The 27,089-nt window shown below is 42.7% G+C and overlaps 1 protein-coding gene across 1 annotated transcript in view; it reads left to right on the top strand.

The window, feature by feature from the left end:
• Positions 1–9,701, top strand: part of MYO19 (myosin XIX) — a 521,756-nt gene extending 512,055 nt beyond the window's left edge. The window contains exons 23-24 of the mRNA XM_072133499.1: positions 1,145–1,477; positions 3,417–9,701. Of these exons, the coding sequence (XP_071989600.1) occupies positions 1,145–1,477; positions 3,417–3,551 (468 nt within the window). The 3' untranslated portion in view covers positions 3,552–9,701. The remainder of the gene's footprint in view (positions 1–1,144; positions 1,478–3,416) is intronic.
• Positions 9,702–27,089: the final 17,388 nt, after the last annotated feature.

Below are 27,089 nucleotides of genomic sequence, written 5' to 3'. Positions count from 1 at the left end.
AGATGGGGCTGATGTGGCTACCTACTGTGCCAGGGGGTGGCAAGCTGACAAGGGGGCCACCACGTTACTAGAGATATTCTCCTGCTATGAAGCCAGAGCTAGGGAAAGTGGATGCCATCTAGTTCTCCTCACCCACAAGAAACAGGTGAAGTCCTTCCTGGGCACTGCCAGGTACTATAGGAGCTGTGTTCCACACTATAGTATGCTGGTCAAACATCTGATGGACCTCAGCAAGAAGAAGTTGCCATACGCAGTCAATTGCATGCACAACGGCCTTCTAGGCATTGAAGACTGTGCTTTCTAACTTGCCAGTACTAAAAGCAGCAGACTTTGCATGGCCACGTATAGTGCACAGTTTGAACTCAATGGTGTACTCAGCCAGGTAGATTTAACAGGTCACAAGCACCCTGTTATGTACCTGAGCCAAAAGCTTCTGCCGCAGAAGGTATCCTTTGCCACAATGGAGAAGGAACATTGCACTTTAGCAGACTCCTTGGCACTACATTTTTTTTGTCCTAAAGTTCAACACATATAGTATATGGCCAATAACTTCCGAATGGGTAGAAACAAGGTACATGGATCTGAATCTATTCTGGAGGCCTCAGATGAGGAGACCCACAAAATTCTCAATGGGAGCATAGTAAGTGATCATGTTCGGTATCAAAAGATACTGGAGATCTGGAATCATAATCCTATGATCTCCCATTCTGGTCCAAGTGGGAGGTATTCTAGAGGGGCGGTGTGATGTGTCTACACCATCATTAACAGTAAATCAGTCCCCTTGGCTATTGGTCTTGTGCTGGGGGATTATTACAATACCAGATCACAACATCAAGGCATAAAAGAATGCCTTCCTTTCCCCATTGGTGCAGTACATGGTAATTATATGTACACCTGATGTATGCACACTTGCTGTAATCTGTGCTGGATGCAATTGACATTAACATTTGTGGTGTGGCACATCCTATGCCATGGCACTTGGGAGCCTGCCATTCAACATAATAAATAAAAAATGTTGCTTTGATTTACACACACTGCAGTAGATGGTAATTATTTTACATGTATAAAGAGCTGCCATAGAAGGAATTACAGTAAAAAAGGCATTAACATTTTGAAATGAAAATTACATTTTCTTTTCTTCTAGAAACGAATGGATACACTTTGTGCACAAGAGCTGGATGACATTTTAGATACAGTGGAAAATGAAACCATGTCATTGGAACAAAAATGTATTAACACTCCAAATATAACTTTTACTGAAAGCAAACCATTGCAATACTGCTTTATTGGTCGATTTTGGATTTTTGGTTTTGCGTTGTCTAAAGCGCCACCTATAAGGAACAGAGGGGTGGCTATTGCATTTAATAGTCATCTTCAGTTATTAGCATGTCTACAAATATTAAACAGAAGGAATGGATACAGTGTAAAGGCTAATCAATCAGACCGTGGCATCACATCAATCCGAGCATTGCCTCAGGTACCTATTTTTTATTACATATTCATTGAAACTAATATTATCAGATTTTCATAAATCATATATGCCATACAGTTTGCCCTAATTCCAAAAGTGAGAGCCACCCCCTTCTTACTAAGTTGCATTTATTCATCAGAGTTGTATATTTTAGATAGCATAGAAGATTTTGTACTCATTGTCTGCTTTATGCCAGAGAGAAGGATAAAATGAGAGACAATTAGAGTAAAGCTATACTGCAGGTCTGCTGTTGACTGTTTTTAGTATATAATGTGGAGAGCAGCATTTAATGTGTTTGAGTAAGCAAATATTTTGTAATTTTTTCATGAACTGGAGCACAACTTCATATTCAGGGACTGTCACCGTCTCTGTAATCCATCTCTATTGCTAGACATGGATTATACCATTTAGTGGACAGCGGTGAAGCAGGTAAGGAGACTCCTTTTAACCAACAAGCTGGTAAAAAGTGCAGATAACATTATAAGTTTACCTCAGTAGCATTATTGCATTACTGAGTAGCATGTGTTTGTGAGGAATCACTCTATTTGGGTCAATATACTGTTCCAAATCCCCCAATATCACAACTCTAAACAGCTTTCATGGAATTTGACAGCAATGCTTCTCATATTCCCCTGCACTATTCATTTATTCAAAGTTTGTTAAAAGTGTTTTGATCATTTAGGTTCTGGAAAACAAGACTTGTTTCAATTGTTTTAAACCATTCACAACTGGTCAACATAAAATTACATTGACTGGGTGTAAAGTGGTGTATAGAAAGAACTGAGCCCTCTCCACAAACTGCAGGTGTCAGCTTTATTTTACAAATGGCATCTGTCGCCATTAAATGCCTCAACCTGTTAAATGCCTCAAACCCAAACGCTGCACCTAATCAGTGACATCACCTTGAGGGTGCTGTCACACGTCGCGTTTACTGCATGCGTTTAAAAACGCATTGCTACAGCTGAAGGGGTATTTCCCTAATTAAACAGCTGTTAACGCAAGCGTTAACGCATTGTTAACGCATGCGTTAACATCGCGGTTAACGCATGCGGTTGTTAACGCATTGTTAACGCATGCGTTAACCGCGATGTTAACGCATGCGTTTTGTAAACGCAAGCGTTAACAGCTGTTTAATTAGGGAAATATCCCTTCAGCTGTAGCAATGCGTTTTTAAACGCATGCAGTAAACGCGACGTGTGACAGCACCCTGACTGGTGATCCGCACAATTCAATGGTTCAAAAGGTCTGGTCACTTGAAGCATTGCACACGTTTTTGCATGTTAATATGCGTTTGGCTTGTTTGAATTAGATTTTCCTCATTACTGGAAGTGTAAGCAGATGTGTTGACAGGAAAACTACATCTAGAAAACTTTGAGGGGGCGTTCACACGTTGCAGTTAAAACTAGTTTTGAGGTGATTTTAGGTGCAGTTTTGTCAATTTCACAGGTGAAAGACATTGACTGAATGGGTGCATTTGATTTTGAAGGAGAAAGCTGTTCCACAAATGTCATTCACCTGTTGATTTGATGTCTTTCGCTTGTTAAAATAAGTAATTCCACCTAAAACCAACCCAAAACTAATTGCGATGCAGTTTTAACTGCAACGTGTGAACGCACCCTAAAAGTTCCTCACACAAGTTGTTTTACTTTGTTATGGCTTTTAGAAGCCATAATACTCCTTCTATTGGTACAACAACGTTGCACACATTAGGTGGTTTTATGGATAGTAGGAAAAGGCTCATTTAGCTTATTATAATGCATATCTCATTCTACCATGTTAGAATACAGTTACTGGAACATGCCATAATTACAGTTTGGTTCTGAATCAGTTCAACACATTTTTACTTATGCATTTTTATCTTTTACTTATTACTTTTAATTTACTTGTATTAGAATAATAGTTATTATAATAATAATTAGATAATTTCTTCTTTTTGTCCTTCCAGGGATCTGTAAAGTTTCACTACAAGAAGTCTCCATTACTGTTTGCAAGCATTTGCCCAGATGCACAGAACTGGGGCTTTAATGAAATTTTATTGGATAAAAATCCAGTGTCACTGACCTGGCAGAAGAAATGCTAAAAATATCCCATAATTCTGAGTTTCTACTGCACTGGTTAGCACATACTTTATATTTGCCTGTGCTGGCACTTGTATTTTATTTTGATGTTTTATTGTTGATGTATTTTACTATATGGTTTTGTCTTTTATCTATTGAAAATGAGGGACAAACTATGTTAGCCTGGCTTTACAGGAATTAGTTTTTTCAGTAAAGCACGCTGCGTGTCCCTGCCAGGATGTCCAGCCCAAACGAGGAGCAACAGAACTAAACTTGCGCATGTGAAGCAGTATAGTATGCATGTATTCTATACTGCAGTGTACAGTTTTCTTGATTTATTTTGCACTGATGAATTAAGAAGCAATGTTAACTATTAGACTGAAACACAAGCAATACTATCAACCTTATTTGCAAATACCGTGGTAATTGTATTCTTTACGCCTAGGCAGTTGGTCTTGTCCAACTGTTCAACACACCAATATTGATAGATTCTCCCCAATATGTTACCAATTTTTACTTGCCTTCTAGTTCCAGGAGTTTATAGTTTGTACTGTGATGTCTTCACATCAAGATACTAAACAGTTAGACTGGGTTCATATGTTCATCAGCTTTTCTATGTTTCTATTCAGTTATAGGAGTTATGTAAAAATAAAAAAGTTATAGATTTTTTTAAGGTGGGGAGTGAAAAATGGAAATGAAAAAACAAAAAAAACGGACAGGTCATTACGGGGTTAAAATCTGAAAAGTGCTGCATGCATATGTATTCAGAATTTAAAGTGGCCTTGGAAAAAACTGTAAAAGTGGCCCCATTCTGTGGGCGGGGTCAAAACAAGTAGGCATGACCATGTGATGTGGGTGGAGTTACTAAACTCCACACAAACTGTTTATAGATGATGTAAATCAACATGTACAGCGCAGCGAAAGAGACTCATACTGCCTCCCTTGTACAGGAATAAAGCTTCTTTTTTTAAAGAACACAACTTAATACTACCTTATATATACACACTCAAAAACTACTACAATGCCATCTCCGATAAAAAAAGAATGTAACTACTATTATACTGCCCCTAAGTAAAATATATTACTGCATTTTATGTACAAGAATATAACTACTATAATACTGCCCCATAGGTACGGGAATATAGTTACTATAATACTGCCCCCTTGGTACGGGAATATAGTTACTATAATACTGCCCCTATGTACAGGAATATAACTACTATTACTGCTATGGCATATAACATCGCCATCCAGTTTCCTGTATATAGACAGCCAGCCCCCCATTATACAGCCAGCCAGTTCCCCCAGTATATAGCCACCCAGTCCCTCCAGTATATAGCCAGCTAGTCCCCCAGTATATAGCCAGCCAGTCCCCCCAAAATACTGTCAACCCCCAGTACCAGTATATAGCCAGCCCCCTACCCCAGTATACAGTCAACCCTGCAGGTCCACATGCAGCCCCATGCAGGTCCACATGCACATGCAGGTTCGCGGGGGGGGGGATTTTTACTCCACACATAGTGTATCGCATTTAGGTTAAAAATTACTTCTGTATAATTGCTTTGTGCCCTACGTAGCTTTTTGAAAATAGTAAACAGGATTTCTTATGCCTTTCTTTCAAAATTGTCTTTCTTACAGCCCTCTTCCATAAAGGTCAGATTTGTGGAGCAAACGCCTAACAGCTGTCCTATGGAGAGATCCTTCCACCTAAGCTGTGGATTTTCTGATCCTCAAGACTGACCCTGGGCATCTTAGCTGCTTCTTTTATTAGATACATTGGAGGCTGAATACATATGAACAACACACCTTTTAGTTCTTTAATTTGCAAAGAAAAAGCATGTATACAATGTTTTATACTTCAGAAGTACTTGATACATTTGATTCAATCAAATAAAACATAGTATAAACTTTTATATAAAAAAAAAATATGGATAAGATATATGGGACACATTTACTTAGGTCCATGTGCTATGAAGGGTGTATGAAGAGGGCTCCCGGGCTAAGCTCTCTTCATACAGAGATGGGCTTTGCTGCATACTGTTGACCTCTTCTTTGCCACCAGCGGCACTGAAAGCATGGCGGCGCCATGTTAGCTGCGATCATCGCTCCCCCGAATTTCATCGGGGGCGGCGATCGGTTGCCATGGTAGCCTCGGGTCTTCGTCTGACCTGAGGCTGAATGGCTTCTGCCTATCCATTACAATGAGCCAGTGGCTCATTGTAATGTATAGTGTGCAGAAATGCCATATACTGCAATACAGTTGTATTGCAGTATATGCTAGGAACGATCGGACCATCTAGGGTTAATGTACCCTAGATGGTCTAAGAAATTGTGAAAAAAAAAAGTTTAAAAAAAATAATAAAATATTAAAAGTTCAAATCACCCCCCTTTCCCTAGAACTGATATAAAATATAATAAAGAGTAAAAATCACAGACACATTAGTAGAGATGAGCAAACACACTGGTCCGAGCTTGATGCTCGTTCGAGCATTAGCGTACTCGTAACTGCTCGTTAATCGGACGAGAAAATGGCATCTCCCGCCGTTGTGATTTTTGGCGGCCAGAAACAGAGCCAATCACAAGCCAGGAGACTCTGCACTCCACCCAGCATGACGTGGTACCCTTACACGTCGATAGCAGTGGTTGGCTGGCCTGATCAGTTGACCCTGGAATAGACTAGCCCCTGCCCGCGCTGCTCGCATCATTCTCTGTCTGGATGCCGTTAGGGAGAGAGCTGCTGCTGCTGCTGCAGGGATAGCGTTAGGGTGTTATATTAGCTTACTGTTAGGCAGAAGTGAGTCTACAAGAACCCAACAGCCCTTAATAGGGCTAGATTAGCATTATATTTAAATTTTTTTTTGTTTGCTTGTGGCTGGCCTTGCTGGCACTAGTAGTGCAGCTAGTATCATATTGTGAGGAATTTGCAGGGAGACTTGGGAACGTTATATTTAGCTCTTAGTGACACAGACATCTCAAACACCTAAGTGGGACAATTTATTAGGGGTTTGATTGAATTAGGCACAGTCTGACGGTTTTTTTTTTTTCAAAACTTAGTGACTTAAAATCCAGTTCTTGTGTGCTGTTAGAAACTAGGCATACAAGAACCCAACCAACTTTCTTAGGCCTACAATAGCGCTATTCCATTATTCCTAGGTGAAATATTCAAATGCTTTGAAAATTATAATTTTTTCAAAGTAAACGCTTCTGGCCCCCAGGCCCATTTTGGGTGGGGAGGAGCCGAGAGACAGGGGCTTGGACAGGTGAAAGCTCGCCTGGCAGCGGACCGCCAGCTCCATCCCAAGATTAGGCAGCCTCAGAGGCATCCATGCATACTGCCCCTGCTGTTTCCTGTCCATTTTGCCTCCACGATCCTCCACAGCGTCCACCAATGTCTCCATGCACAACTTTCAACTCTCTATACACCAGACGCTGGAGCACGAGAGGATATACAACACATCATCCCCTTATCAAACGAGCTGTGTCAGGCAGAATTTTCTGGTGTTTCACCAGATACATAATGGAACTCGGCCCATCTGTCGCCGCCATGCTGGAGACCTGAAGTTTCAATCATAGAAGCAATATGGATGCCTCATACTGTCGCTCTTAATCATGGAAGTCGTCTCCATGGCTGCCTCCACATGTCGTCCCCTTATCAAAAGAGCTGTGTCAGGCTCATTTTTCGGTTGTTTCACCAGATACGTTATGGAACTTGGTCATTATGTCGCCACCATGCTGTGTTATCGACTAAATATACCGTCAACCTTTTGTTGACATAGGAAATCAGAGCGCTTCTTGCTTACCTCCTTTGGTTCCCCTCTGCCACCCATTGGTTTGAAGCCTGAGTCCATTTAGGGTATGTCGCCATGACACTCTCTAGCCTGCCGCTGCTGCCGCTGCCTCTGCATGCCGTCCCCTATAGTGTCAGGGTCAATTTTTGGATGTTTTAGATGCTATCTAGCCTCATTCGGTCACTTTGTCATGGCCATGCTGTTGCCGATAATTTTGGCATAATGGTGCGATTAAGCAGCCTCAGAGGCATCCATGCATGCTGCCCCTGCTGTTTCCTGTCCATTTCCGTGGTGTTTACATCATTTTCTGAGGTTTCCAGGTGTTTGGCCAAGCTTCCCTGTGCAGACCCTTGGTCCCCTTGAAAAATGCTCGATTATCCCATTGACTTCAATGGGGCTCATTATTAGAGACATCGGGAAAAGTTTGTCTCGGATAACGAGCACCCGAGCATTTTAGTGCTCGCTCATCTCTACACATTAGGTATCGCCGCGTCCCAAAATGCCCGATCTATCAAAATATAAAACTGGTTACAGTCGGCAGTGACCTCCGTGACAGTGTCCAAATGTCCGAAACGCGACTTTTACACCTTTTTACATGACATAAAAAATGCAATAAAAATATTTTTCTTTTATGTACACATTCGTTTAATTTTTGAAAATATATTAAAACGCAACAAAACCTGTATAAATTTGGTATCACCGCGATCGTTCCGAACCAAAGAATAAAATAGAGGTGTTATTTGGAGCGCAGAGTGAAAGTCGGAAAAACTGAGCACACAAGAACACACATTTTTTTTTTTTTTAAATTTTTCCACATTTGGAATTTTTCCGGCTTACCACTACATGGCAGGGAATAATAAATAACATCATGGGAAAGTAAAATTTGTTACACACAAAATAAGCCCTCACACAGCTCTGTACGCAGAAATGAAAAATGTATGGATTTTTGAAGATGGAGAGCGAGAAATGAGCGAAAATAACCTGTGTCCTTAAGGGTTTTGTCAGGGAAACATCCCCATATCTCTCGATGTGATGTGTGGTTCCAAATCATTGTATAGTACGAGCTGCTCGGTGAATCACTCAGACCTTCACATGTTTGAGAGAATTCCAATTTATTTAGGTAGCAGACAGTTTTTATAGGTTCTTGGGACAAAGGAACCTACTGACCATGCCCACATTCCAATAGCCATCAAAAGGAGCTATCAGTGTAAAATGATCTGTGTACACGGGGGGGATGGTACTAGTCATAGACGTCTTTGTTAGATACATGATAGAAGAACAGATTCAAAAATGGATTCTATTCCCTCACAGGATAAAATATGTCTGTGATCAGGCCAGGCTCTTCCCCACACCCTTTGAAATGTGTTTCAAAACGCAGTTTAAATGATGCATCTGAACACAGCCAAATAACTTGCTCATTAAGGTGGAATAGAGGGTCAGTAATAAAGGTTTAAGCTGTCTACTTTTATTTTCGGTTCTATGCTTATTAACTTCTGAGAACAGCCTCAATATTGGTCCTCAATATCAGATAAAAATTTAAATCATTTTTACTTAAAATAATTTTACTTAAGAAAATGCCCCAAACTGAATCTATCAGGCAGTGTTTAAACAGGGCAGCTGGCTTTATGCGTGTTGAGCTAATAAATTTCTCACTCAGTATATTTAAATGAGTATTAATAAATTAATACAAGCAGGGGTTGCTAATGAAAATAGAAAAAAAATATTTTAGGCGGTGGACATTTTGCCTTAATATATTTACCATGTTTGCTGCCTAAATATTAATGCGTTATGTAATTAAAGAAAATCTACCACTGAAATCAAGTATGATAAACCAGGGACACTTACTCATAAATTCAGGCACTGTGACTGTGATTATCTTCTTATAATTGTTATCCATGGCCTTCTTCCTTCTAAAAGAAACTTTTAAAATTATGGTAATAAGCACATCTCAGCCTCCTCCCTTCTCCCACGACAATTCCTGTAATCTCAGCAGCAGTGAGCACACAGTGGAATGGGGAATGTGCTCTTTCCAAATGCAACAGCTTGTATAGCTACAACACAGAGGGCTTCGGATAACACGACCTTCGTCTCACTGGCTCATTAGCAAAATTTAAATAGTTCATTTTAGAAGGAAGGAAAGCTGCCATGGATAACAAATATAAGAAGATTACCACAGTCATAGTGCCCAGATCAGTGTGTAAATGTCCCTGGTTTATTATGCTTGATTTTGATGGTAAATTTCTTTTTAGAAATTATCACATCTGTGAAATGCAGTAATTAATGAATGTATAATGTTATGTACACTAACTATTTACATTTTGTTCCATCTTGAATAACATTTTTAAAAAATATGTTCTGCATTTTAATTTTTAAAATATTTTATAATATTGTTGATGTTAATAAGATATGCATATTTAGCAAACACTACTTTATTGCATTTGTATTCAATATATTCAACATACTTAAATAAAATCTATTTTAAACCCTCGTTGCTGAATCCAGTTTTTATCTTCCTGACAAAAAATCTAGCACAAACTGTCTGCTTTTGTTAGCATGATTTTATTAAAGAGGACCTGTCAGCCTAAATTATGCCCCATAATAGTCATGGTCATCTAATCCAGTCCCCAGCCCCTTTCTATTGCTATTAAATTTATCCTCCTGTCTTCAGTAAAAATGCATTCAAATCTACCTTGATTTTCCAACCTCTTAACAAATAAGTGGTCAGATCCACGGACCTTTCTTCCTGCAGTCGGCTATATTGATTAGGAGGGCGTGCCAGCACTCCTACTTGTATTTCAGCCGCCACCCCCCGAATTCCAGTTCTTGTGCTTGCGCACTGGATGCAGGCGACAATGGCATCCAGTGCGCAAGCGCCTTGTCAGTCGCTCAGCGCTGCCGGCTCTCTGATGCGGCCTGCGCGTTCCCTGATCTCCCCGTCTGCGAGGAACAGAAGTCAACAGAGACAATGAGGAGATTTGGAGTGAGATTTGGAGAAGAAGAGGAGGTGGTGGGTGTATCTAGAGTCTAGGGGGTGGATTAATGCATGCATAATGGTGTAATCACAGGACAATAAAATGCAAGTTATACAAAGATGGCACAACACAGGAAAATAAAAATTAGCAGGTAGGAACCCTGATTAGTAGCAGAACCATGTGGTGTGCTCTGAATGATGTGAAATTCTGGTGTGACAGGTCCTCTTTAAGCGTCCACTTATTTTTATTTAAGATGCTATGCTATTTATAACTATTTGGTTGATTTTTCACATTTACTCACGTGGACAAAATTGTGACAATGATCACAGAAATAACCTGAATTTGACAAAAGTAAAAATAAATTTCTATTAAAATGAAAGGCAGTGCTTTTGAACCATGCTTCAACAGAATTTTTAAAAACATAAAACTTGTAAAACAGGCTGGGACAGAAATTATGGTAATCTTAATTTAATGTTTTGTTGTACAACCTTTTGGAGCAGTCACTGCAATAAAATGATTTCTGTAACTGTCAATGAGACTTTTGCACCTCTCAAAAGGTATTTTGGCCCACTCCTTCTGTGCAAGCTGCTCCAGTTGTCTGGGGTTTGAAGGGTGCCTTTTGCAGACAGCACGTTTCAAATCCTTCCAAAAATGCTAAATAGGATTTACGGTTCAATCACGTTTATTAGACATACACAAAGGTAAAAGAACTAACAATAGCAATAAGATACAATATGAACAGCAAATCCTATTCTGGCCTGGCACACCTAGTATAGCTCTCGTATAGGCTCCAAAACCTGGAGCAAGAGAAAGCAGGTAAAAGCTCAGTCAGTACTTGGGATATGTTTGAGATGGCAAAGAAGTAAAATCATCAATTGCATCAGGGAATGACACAAATATCCCATGGGATAACAAACCACAAGTTTAAAGGCTCCTCCTATGGCAGTGATGGCGAACCTTTTAGAGGCCGAGTGCCCAAAATGCAACCCAAACCCAACTTACTTATAGCAACACAAAAATGTAAAAAAACAACACATATGTTAAATATAGAGACTTATGTAATAAACGTTCGAAAATCCTGGCAGTGTACTGCTGCTGTCCTCTGCTCGCCTAAAACTGTTGTATACTGTTCAAGGGAAAGTTCGGGGACAGAGCTCAAGTACACCTGCAGCTGATAACCAGCATTATAGATAGAATGGCCCCATTTTAATATTGATGTATTTTATTTATAGCTATGTCATATGTCAAATATAGGGGTCTGCTGACTCCTATCTGTTACCCCAATCCCAGTGGCGTAACAAGACAGCAGTGAGCCCCGATGCAAACTCCAGATCGGGGCCCCCATATACTGTACCTAAAATCTTGCCATCGCCCCTCCCCCATCACATTATACAATATAAATACACATATATGTTACACATACATATACCCACAGCACCATACTCTACACCTTATACTTAGTGTCCAGCAGAAGCTTCTATTATTAACCCCTTAACGCTCTGCGCCCGTAGCTCTATGGCGCAGAGGTATAAGGGATGTATGAAGAGGGCTCACGGGCTGAGTCCTCTTCATACAAAGGTGGGGGTTTTTGCATTTTGCATAAAACCCCCACCGCTAATAACCGCGGTCGGTGCTTGCACCAATTGCGGCTATTAACCCTTTCAACGCCGGCGGCGTTTAAAAGACGGCGGCGCGCGGGCGCCGCCATCTTTTTTTACGATCGCCGCGCCCCCGAACGTCATTGGGGGGCGGCGATCAGTTGCCATGGTAGCCTCGGGTCTTCGTTTGACCCGAGACTATCTGGCATCTGCAGATTCGTTACAATGAGCCAGTGGCTCATTGTAATGAATGTGCTGCAAAAATGCCATATATTGCAATACAGAAGTATTGCAGTATATGGTAGGAGCGATCTGATTATCTAGGGTTAATGTACCCTAGATGGTCTAGGAAATAGTGAAAAAAAAAATAAAAAAAAAAAGTTTAAAAAATAAAAAAAATTTATAAAATATTAAAAGTTCAAATCACCTCCTTTCCCTAGAACGGATATAAAACATAATAAACAGTAAAAATCACAAACATATTAGGTATCGCCGCATCCCAAAGTGCCCGATCTATCAAAATATACAAACGGTTACGGGCGGTGGTGACCTCCGAGGCGGGAAATGGCGCCCAAATGTCCGAAATGCGACTTTTACACCTTTTTATATAACATAAAAAATGAAATCAAAAATGATCAAAATGTCGCACAGACCTCAAAATGGTAGCAATGAAAACGACGCCTCATTTCGCAAAAAATGACCCCTCACACATCTCCGTGCGCCAAAGTATGAAAAAGTTATTAGCGTCAGAAAATGGCAAAAAAATTTTTTTCTTTTTTGTACACATTCGTTTAATTTTTGAAAATGTATTAAAACACAATAAAACCTATATAAAGTTGGTATCACCACGATCGCACCGAACCAAAGAATAAAGTAGGCGTGTTATTTGGAGCGAAGAGTGAAAGTCGTAAAAACTGAGCCCACAAGAACGTTTTTTTTTTCAATTTTTCCACATTTAGAATTTTTTTTCAGCTTCGTAGTACACGGCATGTTAAAATAAATAACATTACGGGAAAGTAAAATTTGTTACGCACAAAATAAGCCCTCACACAGGTCTGTACACGTAAAAATGAAAAAGTTTTGAATTTATGAAGTTGGAGAGCGAGAAATGAGCCGAAAAACCCTGCGTCCTTAAGGGGTTAATATACTGTTTCAAACATAAAAATATAAAATTGTAATTTTTTTGCTGAAGAATCAAAAAAAGAGGGACACAATTGTGAAGTAAAATGAAATTTATTAGATAAAAAAATAATAAACTGAAAAGTGGGGAGTGCAATATTATTCGTCCCCCTTAAGTTAATACTTAGTAGCATCACCTTTTGCTGCAAGTACAGTTGCAAGTCGCTTGGGGTATGAATGTCTCTATCAGTTTTGCACATTGAGACTGAAATTCTTGCCCATTCTTCCTTTGCAAACAGCTGGAGCTCTGTGAGGTTGGATGGAGAACGTTTGTTAACAGCAGTTTTCATCTCTTTCCACAGATTCTCTATTGGATTTAGGTCTGACCATTCTAACACCTAGATACGTTTATTTGTGAACCATTACATTATAGATTTTGCTTTATGTTTGGGATAATTGTCTTGTTGGAAGATAAATCTCTGTCCTAGTCTCAGATTTTTTGCTAACTTTCCTGTCCTTACTGAAGAAAAGCAGGCCCAAACCATGTTTGACAGTGGGGATGTTGTGCTGAGGGCGATGAGCCGTGTTGCTTTTATACCAAACATTAGGGCCAAAAAGTTAGATTTTGGTTTCATCTAACCAGAGCACCTTCTTCCACATGTTTGATGTGTCTTCCAGGTGCCTTGTGGCAAACTTTTAACAAGACTTTTTATGGATATCTTTGTGAAATTCTTCTTGCCACTCTTCCATAAATGCTAGATTTGTGCAGTGTACGAGTGATTGTTGTCCTATGGACAGACTCTCCCTACTCAGCTATAGATCTCTGCAGTGCATCCAGAGTGACCATGGGCCTCTTGGTTGCATCTCTGATCAATCTTCACCTTGTTTAAGATGAAAGATTAGAGAGATGGCAGGGTCTTGGTAGGTTTGCAGATTTGGTGGATTGTAGATCCATTTCAATGTGCTCTTTGGGATGTTAAAAATTTGTGATATGTTTTTGTATCCAAATCCTGCTTTAAACTTCTCTACAACAGTATCACAGACCTTCCTGGTGTGTTTTGTCATGATGCTCTCTGCGCTTTAAACAGAACCCTAAACTATCACTGAGCAGGTGTATTTATACGGAGCCTTGATTACACACAGGTGGATTTTTTATCATTATCAGTCATTTAGGACAACATTGGATCATTCAGTTTGCGGCACTGAAAGTAAAGGGGCCGCATAACATTGCATAACATTCAATGAACAGCACCAATCTTCAATTTCTCCTGCTGAAAGTATTTCACCATTCAGACTAGCACCATCGCACCCTCATTCTCCTCTTTTAATTGTATTGTAACTGGAAGAAAATATGCAGGCAGATGGTGTGGTATGTTCCAATAAGGTTAAAATTTATTCCAATTCATCATACTCACAAAAATCCATTAAAAATGCGCATATCACAAATTCACATAACGGGAAGCTAGCTTTCTATCCGCCCATGGGCGGATCTGCCTACTTATAACGGGACGCTAGCTTTCTATCCGCCCATGGGCGGACCACACCATCTGCCTGAATATTTTCTTCCAATACAATTAAAAGAGGAGAATGAGAGTGCGATGGTGCTAGTCTGAATGGTGACATACTTTCAGCAGGAGAAATTGAAGATTGGTGCTGTTCATCGAAGTTTTAAGATAAAATAAGAGGGAGAAGAAGAATCTTTGGAGCTCCGGTCATAGTGAAAATATTTTTCTCTATTTTTGTGGACTTTTTCAAAGACTGTGTGGACCGGTCTTATACCGTGAGTAAGCTCCTTAAGGGGCAAACTGTGCACCACGAACAACTGTTTTATTTTCTAAACCCTTGAACATTCTTTAATTTGCTTCTTCTAGTCCATGTTGAGTGTGGTACACACCATGTCACCAAATGTCACAGTGAGTAGTTGTAGCCTTATATGGAGTCCCACTGACAAGAATACCGACTCAACTTATACAAAAGTTAAATACCACATCTTCAAAGCTCTACATTACGGGTGTACTTAGCGTCACCCAGCACGGCAATCTACACACAAATGGGCCCAAAGAAGAAGAAAGACCTGCAGAGTATCCCGGCAACGCCATCAAGAGGCTCAGTGTGAGGCATCAGCCGGTTTCTAACTCCCTGCCATCTGGCTGCCACGAGGTCCTCCGGCACCAATATGGCGGCGATGAACACGGGCCGTGGCGCCACGTGGGCAGCACCGACATCCTCTACTCCCCGCACTCCACAGCAGAGCACAAGAGGAGCGGAGCAGCAGAGAATGAAGACAGTGGTGGCGGCTGGCGGGGCTGCACGGCCTGCAGAGGAGACGGCTGCCGTCCACGTGGCGTGCCCCACACCAGAGCAGGATCGCAGTGGGCAGGAGACACCACAACCATCGGGGGCGGCAGCCCTGAACATGCCCAGCCCGAAGACGCTGAACGATAAAGGTATGGCAGAGGGAAGATCGGGGGAATCCCTTGGTCAGGAGACAGAGGTTCCTGCAGGCAGGGTCTCCCCTCCCCCACAGGAAAGTCCCTTATACCAGCCCAAGAGAGAGGACAGATGGAGGGACAACCCACACAGAAGCCGACCCCCAGACGCAGCCTCCAGGCGCAAGCCGAGGTCCATTACTCTGCCCACATGGAGAGCCCATCAAAGCAGCAGCCGACTGGGGAGGCCCAACAGATGCCTACAGGTGGCATGGTAGTTAACCCCGGCCAACCTGAGGTCTATAATGCCATATGGCCGCCTTTAACAACACCAGAGTTGTGGGGGAGAGTGTCTCCTGGCGGATGGGAGGAATCGGGAGTACCACATCAGCTGCCCATGCCTAACTCTGCCTTCCAACTGTCGGGCATACCGGGTTCTCCTAGGCAGATGGCACAAAACCCGACACAAGTGTTGACGACATGGTACTCTGGAGCGCACGCCCCAATCTTGCACTACCCTGCTATCTCACCCCAGATGTTTGTGGTCAAGCAATCCCCAGAGAGAATCACTACTCCACAATTAATGGTCTCTAGCTCCCTGGGCTCCTCACCGGCCTCACCAGTTTTTGTGTCTCCATCATTTGACACTCATCAAGGCAATACCCACCAGGGAAGACATGGAGTGATATGTGTCTCACCTTGAACAATCTTATGGTGCAGAAGTGTCTATCTTTGGAGAGGAAGTTCAGCAAGTGCGAGCTAGAACGGAAGCAACAGAGACTGCCCAGTCAACAATACAAGAGCGGATGGACTCTCATGCAGCTTTATTGGCAACACACACATATCAACTACAATACCTATCAGACCAGCTAGATGATGCGGAAAACAGGGGAAGAAGAAACAACATTCGAGTACGAGGTCTTCCAGAATCGGTGGAGCCCGCCCAGCTCCACGGGGCATTGCGTTCTTTATTTAACTCAATACTAGAGATATCAGAAGATACACCTTTGGAGCTCGACAGAGCCCACCGGGCTCTACAGCCTCGCCCCTCTCCTACCGATCCGCCCCGAGACGTCATATGCCGGGTTCACCGGTATCAGCTGAAAGATGCCATAATGAATAAAGCCAGATCCCTACAACGGATATCATTTCAGGGAACGAGTGTCCAACTTCTACCGGACTTATCCAGATTGACTCTCCTCAAAAGGAAAGCCCTGCGGCCCCTACTAGAGGTCCTGTAACAACGCAACATCCCTTACACCTGGGGCTTCCCATTCAAGCTACAGATCCGTCACGGTGGGAACAACCCAGATTGGCCGACCTTGCCGAATCCTGCACCACGGGCACAGCCCCCCTCTCCCCCGAGTCCCAGGGGGAGGGGAGGGAAATGGCCCCGGAGGCCCGAAGGGATGCTAATATTGGGAGGGGACTTCAATTTTCCCCTAGATGTCAAGCTAGACACCCCCTCAGGAAAGAGTCATGTTTCCCTACAACAACTAAGCTCTTTCAGAAAAGACCTACACAACCTCCAGCTGACTGATGTATGGCGAGTACTACATCCCAAGGATAGAGACTATACATACTACTCATCAGTACACGATTCTTATAGTCGCATAGATTTTCACTTTATCCAACATAGAGCGCAGACATGGGAACTGACAGCATCAATCGGAAAGATCGTAATATCGGACCACGCACCAATATATGTTACAGTCACTGTTCCTAATATTGCCAAAAGACCGTGGGCTTGGCGTCTTAATGATTACCTGCTCAAGGACGCCCTTTGCGTACAGGAGATTAAACACATCAGTCCCAGTCCCATCTGGGATCACCTGACCTCCGCTCAGAGGTTATGCCCATGAAGTGGGAAGCTCTCAAGTGTGAACTTCGCAGTCGCTTCACCGAGCATGGGACTAGACTAAAAAGAGAAAATGCAGCCAAACTCACTGCTCTGTTACACAAACTACATTCCCTTGAGCAAAGCTATAAAACCGCGCGATCCCCAGAGGTCCTGGCAGATCTAGTAATAGTGAGAGATGAGATCAGGGCTTTATTAGACCGCAAATCATAACCAGGCCGACATAAGCGCAGAATTCGGGACATATTATGCCCAACTGTATCACATTAAAGGTCCCTTTGCTGATTTAGACCCAAAATTATTATCGCGACAGATAAACACCTACATGAGAGAAACGGCTATGCCTTCCTTAGAAGAGGACGACTTCAGCGAGCTAGAAATATCTGAGGCTATCAAGAGCACCCCTGCGGGGAAGAGCCCAGGCCCCGATGGCTTTTCGCCGGCATTCTATAAATTATTGAGGGACCCCCTAGCTCCATTTCTGACGAGGGTCTTCAATTCAATCCCCCGATCCGCGGCATTCCATCCTCAGAGGAAAATCTCAGTGTCCTTTTAAAAACAGATAAAGACCCCTTATCACCCACGAGCTATCAGCCCATTTCACTCCTAAATGTGGACCTGAAGCTATACTCTAAAATCCTGGCCGATCGCCTGTCCCAGTACCTCCCAAAACTAAAAGGCACTGACCAGGTGGGATTTGTGAGGGGCAGAGAAGCGAGGGATAACTTGAACAAGATGTTCCTCCTGATGAAACATGCTCAGAAGAGATCTATTCCCTCCTGTCTCCTTTCGATAGACACGGAGAAGGCCTTCGATAGGGTAAATTGGGGTTTCATGACTGCTGCCCTTAAACAACTCGGGCTGGGCCCAAAATTTTTGGGGAGGATTATATAAATGTCCCACAGCTAGAGTTAGAGCAAATGGGTTCTTCTCATAGCCTATAAACATCAAGAACGGAACTCGTCAAGGGTGCCCTCTTTCCCCCCTTCTCTATGTCATGGAACACCTGCCACAGCCATTAGGAACAATCCCAACATCAAAGGCATACAGGTAGGCCAGCGCCAATAGAAACTGTCCCTTTTTGCAGACGACCTTATGTTATATGTGTCCCAACCCAGGATCTCTCTTCCATCCTTAATCAAAGAATTTGAAAGATACAGTCTGCTGAGTAATTTCAAAATTAATTTTAGCAAGTCAGAGATGCTGAACATATCGTTGTCCACAGAGGATATCCACCTGATTAGAACTAGTTTCCCCTTCTGCTGGCGCCACACGTCAATTAAATACTTGGGGGTCCGAGTCCCAACGGACCTATCGAAATTGTATACTCTTAACTATCTACCATTACTGGAGCGCACAATGAGAGAACTCACGGGATACAATAGGAAACAGCTGTCCTGGTTTGGGCGCATCAATGTGATAAAAATGGACATCCTACCCGATTTCTATATATTTTTCAGGGAGTCCCGATTGTCCCCCCCCTCCCTCATCGTTCTTCAAATCACTCAGATCAGCCCTCATATGCTTTGTTTGGGGCACAGCTAGGCCTTGGATTGGCTGGTGATTTTTGACTAGATCTAAACTGGCAGGAGGGTTGGGGCTTCCCAGCTTTAAGTTATACCACCAAGCAGCCCTCCTAGTATATACCCTCGACTGGCATTTTCATCTGCACTCCAAACAATGGGTCAGACTAGAACAATATAGCTCTTCGATTCCCATAAAGGTTCTGCCATGGATCTCCTTACAACACGTTGAGATTGATTCTCAAACATTATTCCTGGCTCAAACCTTGAAGCTATGGAGGTCTCTCATTAAACGTAGGATATTGTCCCCTCACGCCCCTTAAGTCCCCTCACGCCTCTTTTTCATAACCCCAATTTGCAACCTGCACTGGCGAAAACCAGATTCCTGGGCCATTCGATGCATGATGATCTCCGTATGCGTGATATGTTGGGAGAAGCACCGATCCCAGCCCACCAGGAGCTCTTCCAATCTATCGTGGTTGGAAATGTCACAATTAGAATCATTCCTCAGATCACCGGGACCAGCAGCGTCTTTTAACTCCCCACTCACCCCATTTGAGGGCCTTTTCCGTCTGAAGTCCCCCCCCCCCCCCCAGAACGTTACATTTCACAGATATATAGTCTCCTGTTAAAAGAGTCAGATACTCTACCCCCACTCTTTCTGTCTGGATGGGCCAGGGATTTGGGTGTCCCATTGTCCTCAAAAGATTGGGATAAGGCATTTTTGTTTACACATAAACTCTCGGTGACCTGCATATCACAAGAACGCAATTACAAAATTCTCTCAAGGTGGTACAGGCTACCGTCCTCCCTGCACCAAATTTATCCCTCAGTGCAGGACGAATGCTGGAGATGTGGGGCAAACAGAGGTAGCATGCTACACGTATGGTGGACATGCCGAGACGTTACCCCGTTCTGGAACCAGGTATTCGGAGTCACATCAGAACTTACCAGTCAACAGTCCCCCAAAACACCAGAGATAGCCTTGCTCTCCGTGCTTCCAGTGTCAATAGGAAGCCAAAAATGCAGTCTTTTAAGATTCTCTCTAATCGCTGCCCGCTCTGTAATTCCACGTAAATGGCGCTCCAACGTACCACCTACCATCTCAGAATGGGCGCAAGGGATGCTACATATTTTTCGTATGGAAGAACTCATGGCTGACACGTCGGGCACCTCAGAGAAATTCATAAAACTGTGGCAACCCTGGATTCCCTTTCAGGGAACACAGAAATTCAGAAACATCCTGGGTTCCGACCCCCCACCAGAGTAATGAAATGGTGTGCAACCCCGTTTCCCCCTTATCCCTCCACTTCTTTGGCTCAACACAACCCCCTCCTCTTTTTCCCTCCCCAATGTCCCCGTCTCCCTCCTAGTGCTCTGTCTAGTTGTCTGTTCACGTTTACTAGTTAGTTAGTGAGTTACACCTCCTGTGGGCCCTAGTAACATAGCCTAGCCAGAATGTTTTAGGCCTATGTAATGTTAATAATAAGCAAAAACTGGAAGAAGGCCCCTGGGCGACAACTCAAATGATCACATACCTCATTGTGCTCTATAGATAAACATGACAGAATAAAACCCCCATATTGATTCCAACCTGTTTCACTAATGGGAACAGAATATTAAAATGCCTCATAGCAATCACACAGGTAGAAAGCGTTTGATTAGCACATACTCAATTTTGTACATGCCTCGAGGGCTCCGGGGAATACAGGCAGTCCCCGGGTTACATACAAGATAGGGTCTGTAGGTTTGTTCTTAAGTTGAGTTTGTATGTAAATCGGAACTGTATATTTTATCATTGTAATCCCAGCCAGAATTTTTTGGTCTCTGTGATAATTGGATTTTAAAAATGTTGGGTTGTCATAAGAATCAATATTAACACTAAAGCTTCATTCCAGACACATTTGATAACTTGTAGCCTAGGACTAAAGTACAATAAATTACCAATATCCAGTGGTCCGTTTGTAACTATGGGTCGTATGTAAGTCGAGTGTTCTTAAGTAGGGGACCGCCAGTAGTTTACAACGGAATGTATACCTGAATTTTCTTATGCACTATACACACTGTTCTTTTACTATTTTTTGCTGTTATTGCAATATAATTGAATGTTGTAATGTTATTTGTTTGAATCTAAAATCTAATAAAATGATTGAACATAAAAACAATCTCAAAACCAAATATTGGTTGACAAAATATTGATATATATAGTTATATGTATTGAGATAAATAGATATGGCCTGCAGGATACTACAAAAGTCAATACATGTATACCATTCAACAGGTGTTCTATAAAACAATGTGCAAACTAGCATAGTGCAAAACAGCAAATTAATTACAGTGCTACGTATAACATTTAATACATAGACATTTTCAATAGAAAGTATAATTAGTAACGCAAAATGTCAAGTAGTAGCCATACAAGATAAGACATCTGGAAAGGACAATACCCATAGTAACAGATGCTAAAAATAAAATGCATAGTTCTAGAAAATTCATATATACCAACCGGGCTGCATAGCACTCAGGAGTATTAGCGATGAACCACTGAACCCCGAAGCGCACTTCGCCATTGCTTCCTCAGGGGGTAATGAAAGTGGTAGAGCATGGAGCAGAATATGACAAAGGCTAGTATGGACTGACAAGCACAGCAGCCAATCACTCGAACGTATTGCGCAATTCCATCAAATCAGCGAACACCAACACAACTGAATATCAAACGTCCCACAGCTGACCAATGGTATGGCGACACTGTCTACTCCTTACCTGGGCTGGGCGTGCTAAAGCTTTAGGTAAACCCCTCCTACTGGGCACTTTCAGGGGAATCAGCCCCAGCAAACCACGCCAACCGGCCCCAGAATCTGTGCTCAACTTGCGCCGCGACACTTCCCCTGCACAGCTCACCTAACAAACACATACTAACAAAGTGTTTATTCTCTGAGGCTGACTTAAGGAGCAGTGTAGTCTCCACCTTTAATTCCATGTCATATTTTTGGTAGGTGAAGCAGTTTCCTTTCTTCTCATCCCCATTATCCATGAAAATTGGTAAATAGACCATGGATCCTTTAGGAATGTATGTAGAGGGCTAAGCCCTCTACATACATACATACTATGTGTTTGCTGCATTAAGCAGAAAACACTCATGGTTGGTGCTGGCACTGATTTGCCGCAGGCAAACTTGTAATAAAAAGTGATCAAAAGGTCATACAGTGGTAGCAATGAAAATGTCAGCTGAATCACACCTTACAACGAACACCAAAGTATGAAAAAGTTTTTAGCATCAAAATATGAGAAAATGAAGCACTTGGCTTATACTCGAGTCAAAAAGTTTCCTGTTTTTTGTGGTAGAATTGGGTGCCTTGGCTTATATTTATGTTGGCTTATACAAAAAAATTCTGTTGGAGCATGGTAGAAATTTTCTATAGATTTCTATATAAATGTTCCATGTTACTTTTATGTATTTATTCATTATTATGCTACTGGCTTAATAATATTTTTCTCTACCCCCCCCCCTCTCCTTTACCTCCTATGTCATATCCCTTTGTTTGTATAAACATGTGGCTCATTCACATTGTATATGGTTACGACTAAGGATGGCACTCCGTCCAAAACGCGTCAACTTTTTTGATGTGCACACTTCCATGTTTTTTAGCTTTCATACGGAATAATATTTGTCTCTGTGTTGATTCCGTTTTGTGTCTGCGTCTTTCTTTTCTCAGCCTCATCAGTGATTAATTTTTTTTTTTTTTTAGTGAACCCATAGACTTGATCAGTAAAAATAGACTGGTTTCAATTCTTTTCCCATGGAAAAATTCTGCAGGTCGAACATAAGTCTTGCCTGGTGGGAGCTGCCGGTGGTCCACTGGAGCAGCCAGAACCAACCGTTCAGGAGGAACAATATGTCTAGGAGCAGAATCCTCCCCAACAACATCCGAGGCACAAGAGTGAGCCTCGGCCTTACACTTCCGTCCTGCAGAGAAAAATGTTATCAGGAAATTGAATCGGGAGAAGAAGAGAGACCAACAAGCCTGACAAGGATTAAGATGCTGAGCAGTTTGGAGATACAGAAGATTCTTGTGGTCAGTATAGATAGATAGATATATAGGACCAGATAACGAGCTCCTTCCAGAAGATAGCGCTATTCCTCCAAAACTAACTTTATGGCCAGTAGTTCCCGATCACCAATGGAATAATTCCTCTCGGCAGCTGAGAAAGTCTTGGAGAAAAAAACGCAAGTGAAGGTACGACCTTTGGGCCCCTTCTGGGTGAGGCCGGCCCCAGCACCAACAGATGAGGCGTCAACCTCCAACTGGAAAGGCTTCTACGTATCAGGTCTTGAGAGAACTGTCGCAAAGGCAAAGGCAGACTTCAGCCTAGTGAAGGCTTCTTCAGCTGCAGGGGGCCAGAGTCTCGGATTGGCATTCTTCTTGGTCAATGCCACAATGGGGGACACAAGAGAGGAGAAGTGTGGAATAAATAGTCGATAATAATTGGCGAAGCCCAAAAATCTTTGTATGGCACTTAGTCCCACTGGGCGAGGCCACTGAAGTACAGCCGACAACTTGGAAGGATCCATCTATAGTCCTTTGGCAGAAATTATGTATCCCAGAAACAGAAGACTACTGGCACTTCTCGAGTTTGGCATATATAAACAATTGGCCCTTAAGCACCTGAGAACTTGTCTAGACTGTAGATCAGGAGAGAACACCAAAATATCGTCCAAGTAGACAACGACACAAGTGTAGAGCAAGTCTCTGAAAATATCATTGATGAATTCCTGGAACACTGCTGGAGCTTTGCAGAGACCAAATGGCATTACCAAATACTCAAAATGCCCGTCACGAGTATTGAAGTGATCAGCCAGTGCACCAATTAGCGGTGCTTTGGCCCTTTAAATTACCCAAAGACGCCGCGTGCGCGCCCTAGGAGACAGGGACGCGCGTGCACGGAGCTCGGACAAGAATCTGGAATGGGGAAGGTGAGCTGCGCTGGCGCCGTGCCTGCAAGCCCTGGGCACCACAGGTGAGCCCGCGGCCCGTGATATGGTTTGCGGGACCACCCGTGACATTCATCTTATTTCAATTACATGAACATTCAAGGAAAGTAATAAAGAATTCTACATTGTGAATTGTTCCTGTTTTTAAGATCTTTATTGAATTGCTGACACCTCTGGCTTGGCTATTGATGTAGGTCTTCACATGACTGCTGTGGTCACAAAAGGCTATTAACACTCCTGTGATTACTACATGGCTGTAGAGGTCATGTGGTTACCTACACTTTGAGGGTGCATCCACATGTAGCATTTGCAAACGCCCAGGGGTCAGGCTTGGCTTAACCGCAATCGGACAAATCTGCTCCCCCGAGCATTTGCATTGTGCTTGTAAATGTCACATATAAAAACACCATCATGGTTCTGTGAAAATCATTGATTTGAGATGAGAAGTGTTGCCAGTGTAAAAGAGCCCTAAGAGTGAGCTCACAAGTGGTGCAAGGCTTTAGTCCCCAAATGCAACTCTACTGCCTGGGGGTGGGGTACAGCCCAATCACATATGCGCTTCTGGGGAAATGCATGCAATCAGTAACCAGCACCCGGTGTCTTGTATTATTTAAATGCAAGACACTGCAGTCAATCAATTACCAGTACCCAAAAGCATATGGGCTCAGGCATGGTGCTAGCAGTGCATTTGTAAGTGCAACCCTGGCACCACATGCAAACCCTCTCTTAGGTTTTTAAATAGATGGATAGATTAATTTGTCTCCTAAAGATAGAGAAAACATACATACATACATTTTTTTTGTTTAACTGTATTTTTTATGAAGACTAAAAGGTTTTATACATTTTACACAGAAGTCATCAGGATTACGTTTACATTATGAGACAAAAGGCCCAACAGTGGCTAAACGGTTTCCTGAGAGGTCAGCCTCAGGTCAATAATCACACATATATGCAGTAGGCTTTGCATCTGTCCCAGGCTTTATACATAAAGAAAAAAAAATCTATTGCAAAATCACGCATCTACAAGTATTGGGGAGACACTAGACAGAGATACAAGAGGAGGAGAAGGAGAGGTATAGAGATCTATCCATGAGCTATATCTGCACTGGGCCCATCGCTCCCTCCCCCATGGGGCCCAGACTTTAGAGAAAAGATCTACTTTGTCGTTCATAGATGCAGTCATGAATTCCATGCTCCGGATCGCTCTCACTCTTGTCAGAACGGACCTTCTACTGGGGGGGGGGGGGTTGTCTTTTTCCAGTGTTGTGCAATCAGACACCTGGCTGCTGTGAGAATGTGCAGGACCAGCTTTGTGGATAACTTAGGAAGGGTTTGTGGTGGAATATTGAGCAGATAGAACAGAGGGGCCAGGGGTATCGAGATTGAGAGCACCTCATGGAATGGGCCTCTGACCTCCTCCCAAAATGGTTGAATATGTGTACAGGACCAGAAAATATGCACCTGTGTGGGGTCTCTGGGAATATCTGATGCAGCTGGGCTGGGTTATGATACCAATAATAGAGCAATTTATACTGATTTTCCCTATACACCGTGCATGTTGAAGTTTTAGCTGCGTAGTGCCATATACGACTCCAGGTCTCCCGCGCGATTGGCACCCCTACTATTGACTCCCAGTTGGACATATAAGCATGGGAGACCGCTGCTGTGGGGTCTGGATGTAGAAGCATATCGTATTTATCTGAGATGAGTCCTGACGTATGTGTGGCGGTTTTGCAAAGATATTCAAAGGGGGTGGGCTTTGAGACTGTATCAGAGCTACCCAAGGTTTGCAAGCAATGGCGAATTTGCAGATAGTGATAGTGAGAGGAGGATGGGATGTCAAATTTGTCTTGGAAGATGCAGAAGGGAAGTATTGTCCTGGAGATATGGACTACCACATCCGCAAACCGAAACAAACATTTGGTGTGTCGGTCCTGTTATGGTATGGGGCATAAGAAGCGTATATAAGAACAATTGCTTTGGTGAGCTCTTAGAGACAAGGGGAAATCTGGAGCATCAGTGACGCCACAGGTTTAAAGTGGAAGTTATGGGTCCTAGCAATGGGACCTCTGGCAGTTGTATTCCAGGAGTCCACAAGTAGGCATTGGGGTGGAATGGGGCCAACCAGAGTTTCTCAATTTCCATCCACCTCAAGTAGGCCCACAACGTTGACCAAGCCGGAATACGTCTGAGGTGTACCACCCAGTAATATTTAATGAGGTCAGGTACATATAGTCACCCTTTAAACCTATGAGCCATTAGGACGGATTTGGCTACTCTGTGACATTTGTGGGTCCACACGAAGCGGAGGAAAGCACCCTGTAGCAATCGTAAGGCTCCCATAGGGAATAGGTATATCAGGAGGGAATAGGTATATTAGGGAGCACGGTCATTTTAATGGCTGCTATTCTACCAAAGAATGATATTGGTAAAGCATTCCGCTTGTTTAATAACAACTTAATTTCTTTAAACAATTTTGGAAAGTTATGGTCATAGTTCGAGCTATAGGTCGGTGTTATATTCACTCCTAGGTATTTAATGGCTTTCTTTTACCAATGAAACTTATTAATGGCTTGTAGTAAGTCTATCTCCCGTGGGGACATATTGATCGGCAGGGCTTCCGTTTTCGAGGAATTGACCTTATAATCTGACAGGAGGCCATACTGTTTCAGGCGTGCCTGGAGGTTAGGGTGGGATAAAAGTGGTTGGGTCAGGGTGAGAAGGACATCGTCTGCAAATAGCGACAGTTTGAACTCTTTGCCCTTTACAGTGACCCCCCATATGTTAAGGATCTTGGCATATTGCAGATGCTAAGGGCTCTATGCATAATATGGATAATAGGGGGGACAATGGGCACCCCTGTCGAGTTCCGTTCTTTATGTCTATAGGGCAAGAATAGACTATTGATACCATTCATGAACAGGCCCTGTAAACCTATAAATTCTAGCGTTTTGAACATAAATGGCCAGTTTAATCTGTCAAACACTATTTCCGCGTCTATACTTAGAATAAGCGCTTGTTCCCCTGATTGGTTTAGTACTTCTATTAAGTCAATCGTTCTTCTCTTGTTGTCCTCCCCTTGGCGCATTGGGATGAAACCTACTTGATCCTTATGAATCACGTGAGGAAGTAAGGGGAGCAACCGTTTCGCTAAAATCTTTGTAAAGATCTTCAGGTCGGTGTTGAGGAGTGCGATTGGCCTATAATTTGCACAGTCTGCTGTGTCTTTACCGGGCTTGGGAATCACTGTTATATATGAGTAAATAAGGGTATGTGGGAGG

Source organism: Engystomops pustulosus, chromosome 2 (genome assembly GCF_040894005.1).
Source record: "Engystomops pustulosus chromosome 2, aEngPut4.maternal, whole genome shotgun sequence".
NCBI classification, from domain to species: Eukaryota; Metazoa; Chordata; class Amphibia; order Anura; family Leptodactylidae; genus Engystomops; species Engystomops pustulosus.
This window is presented reverse-complemented; position numbering and strand designations above follow the sequence as displayed.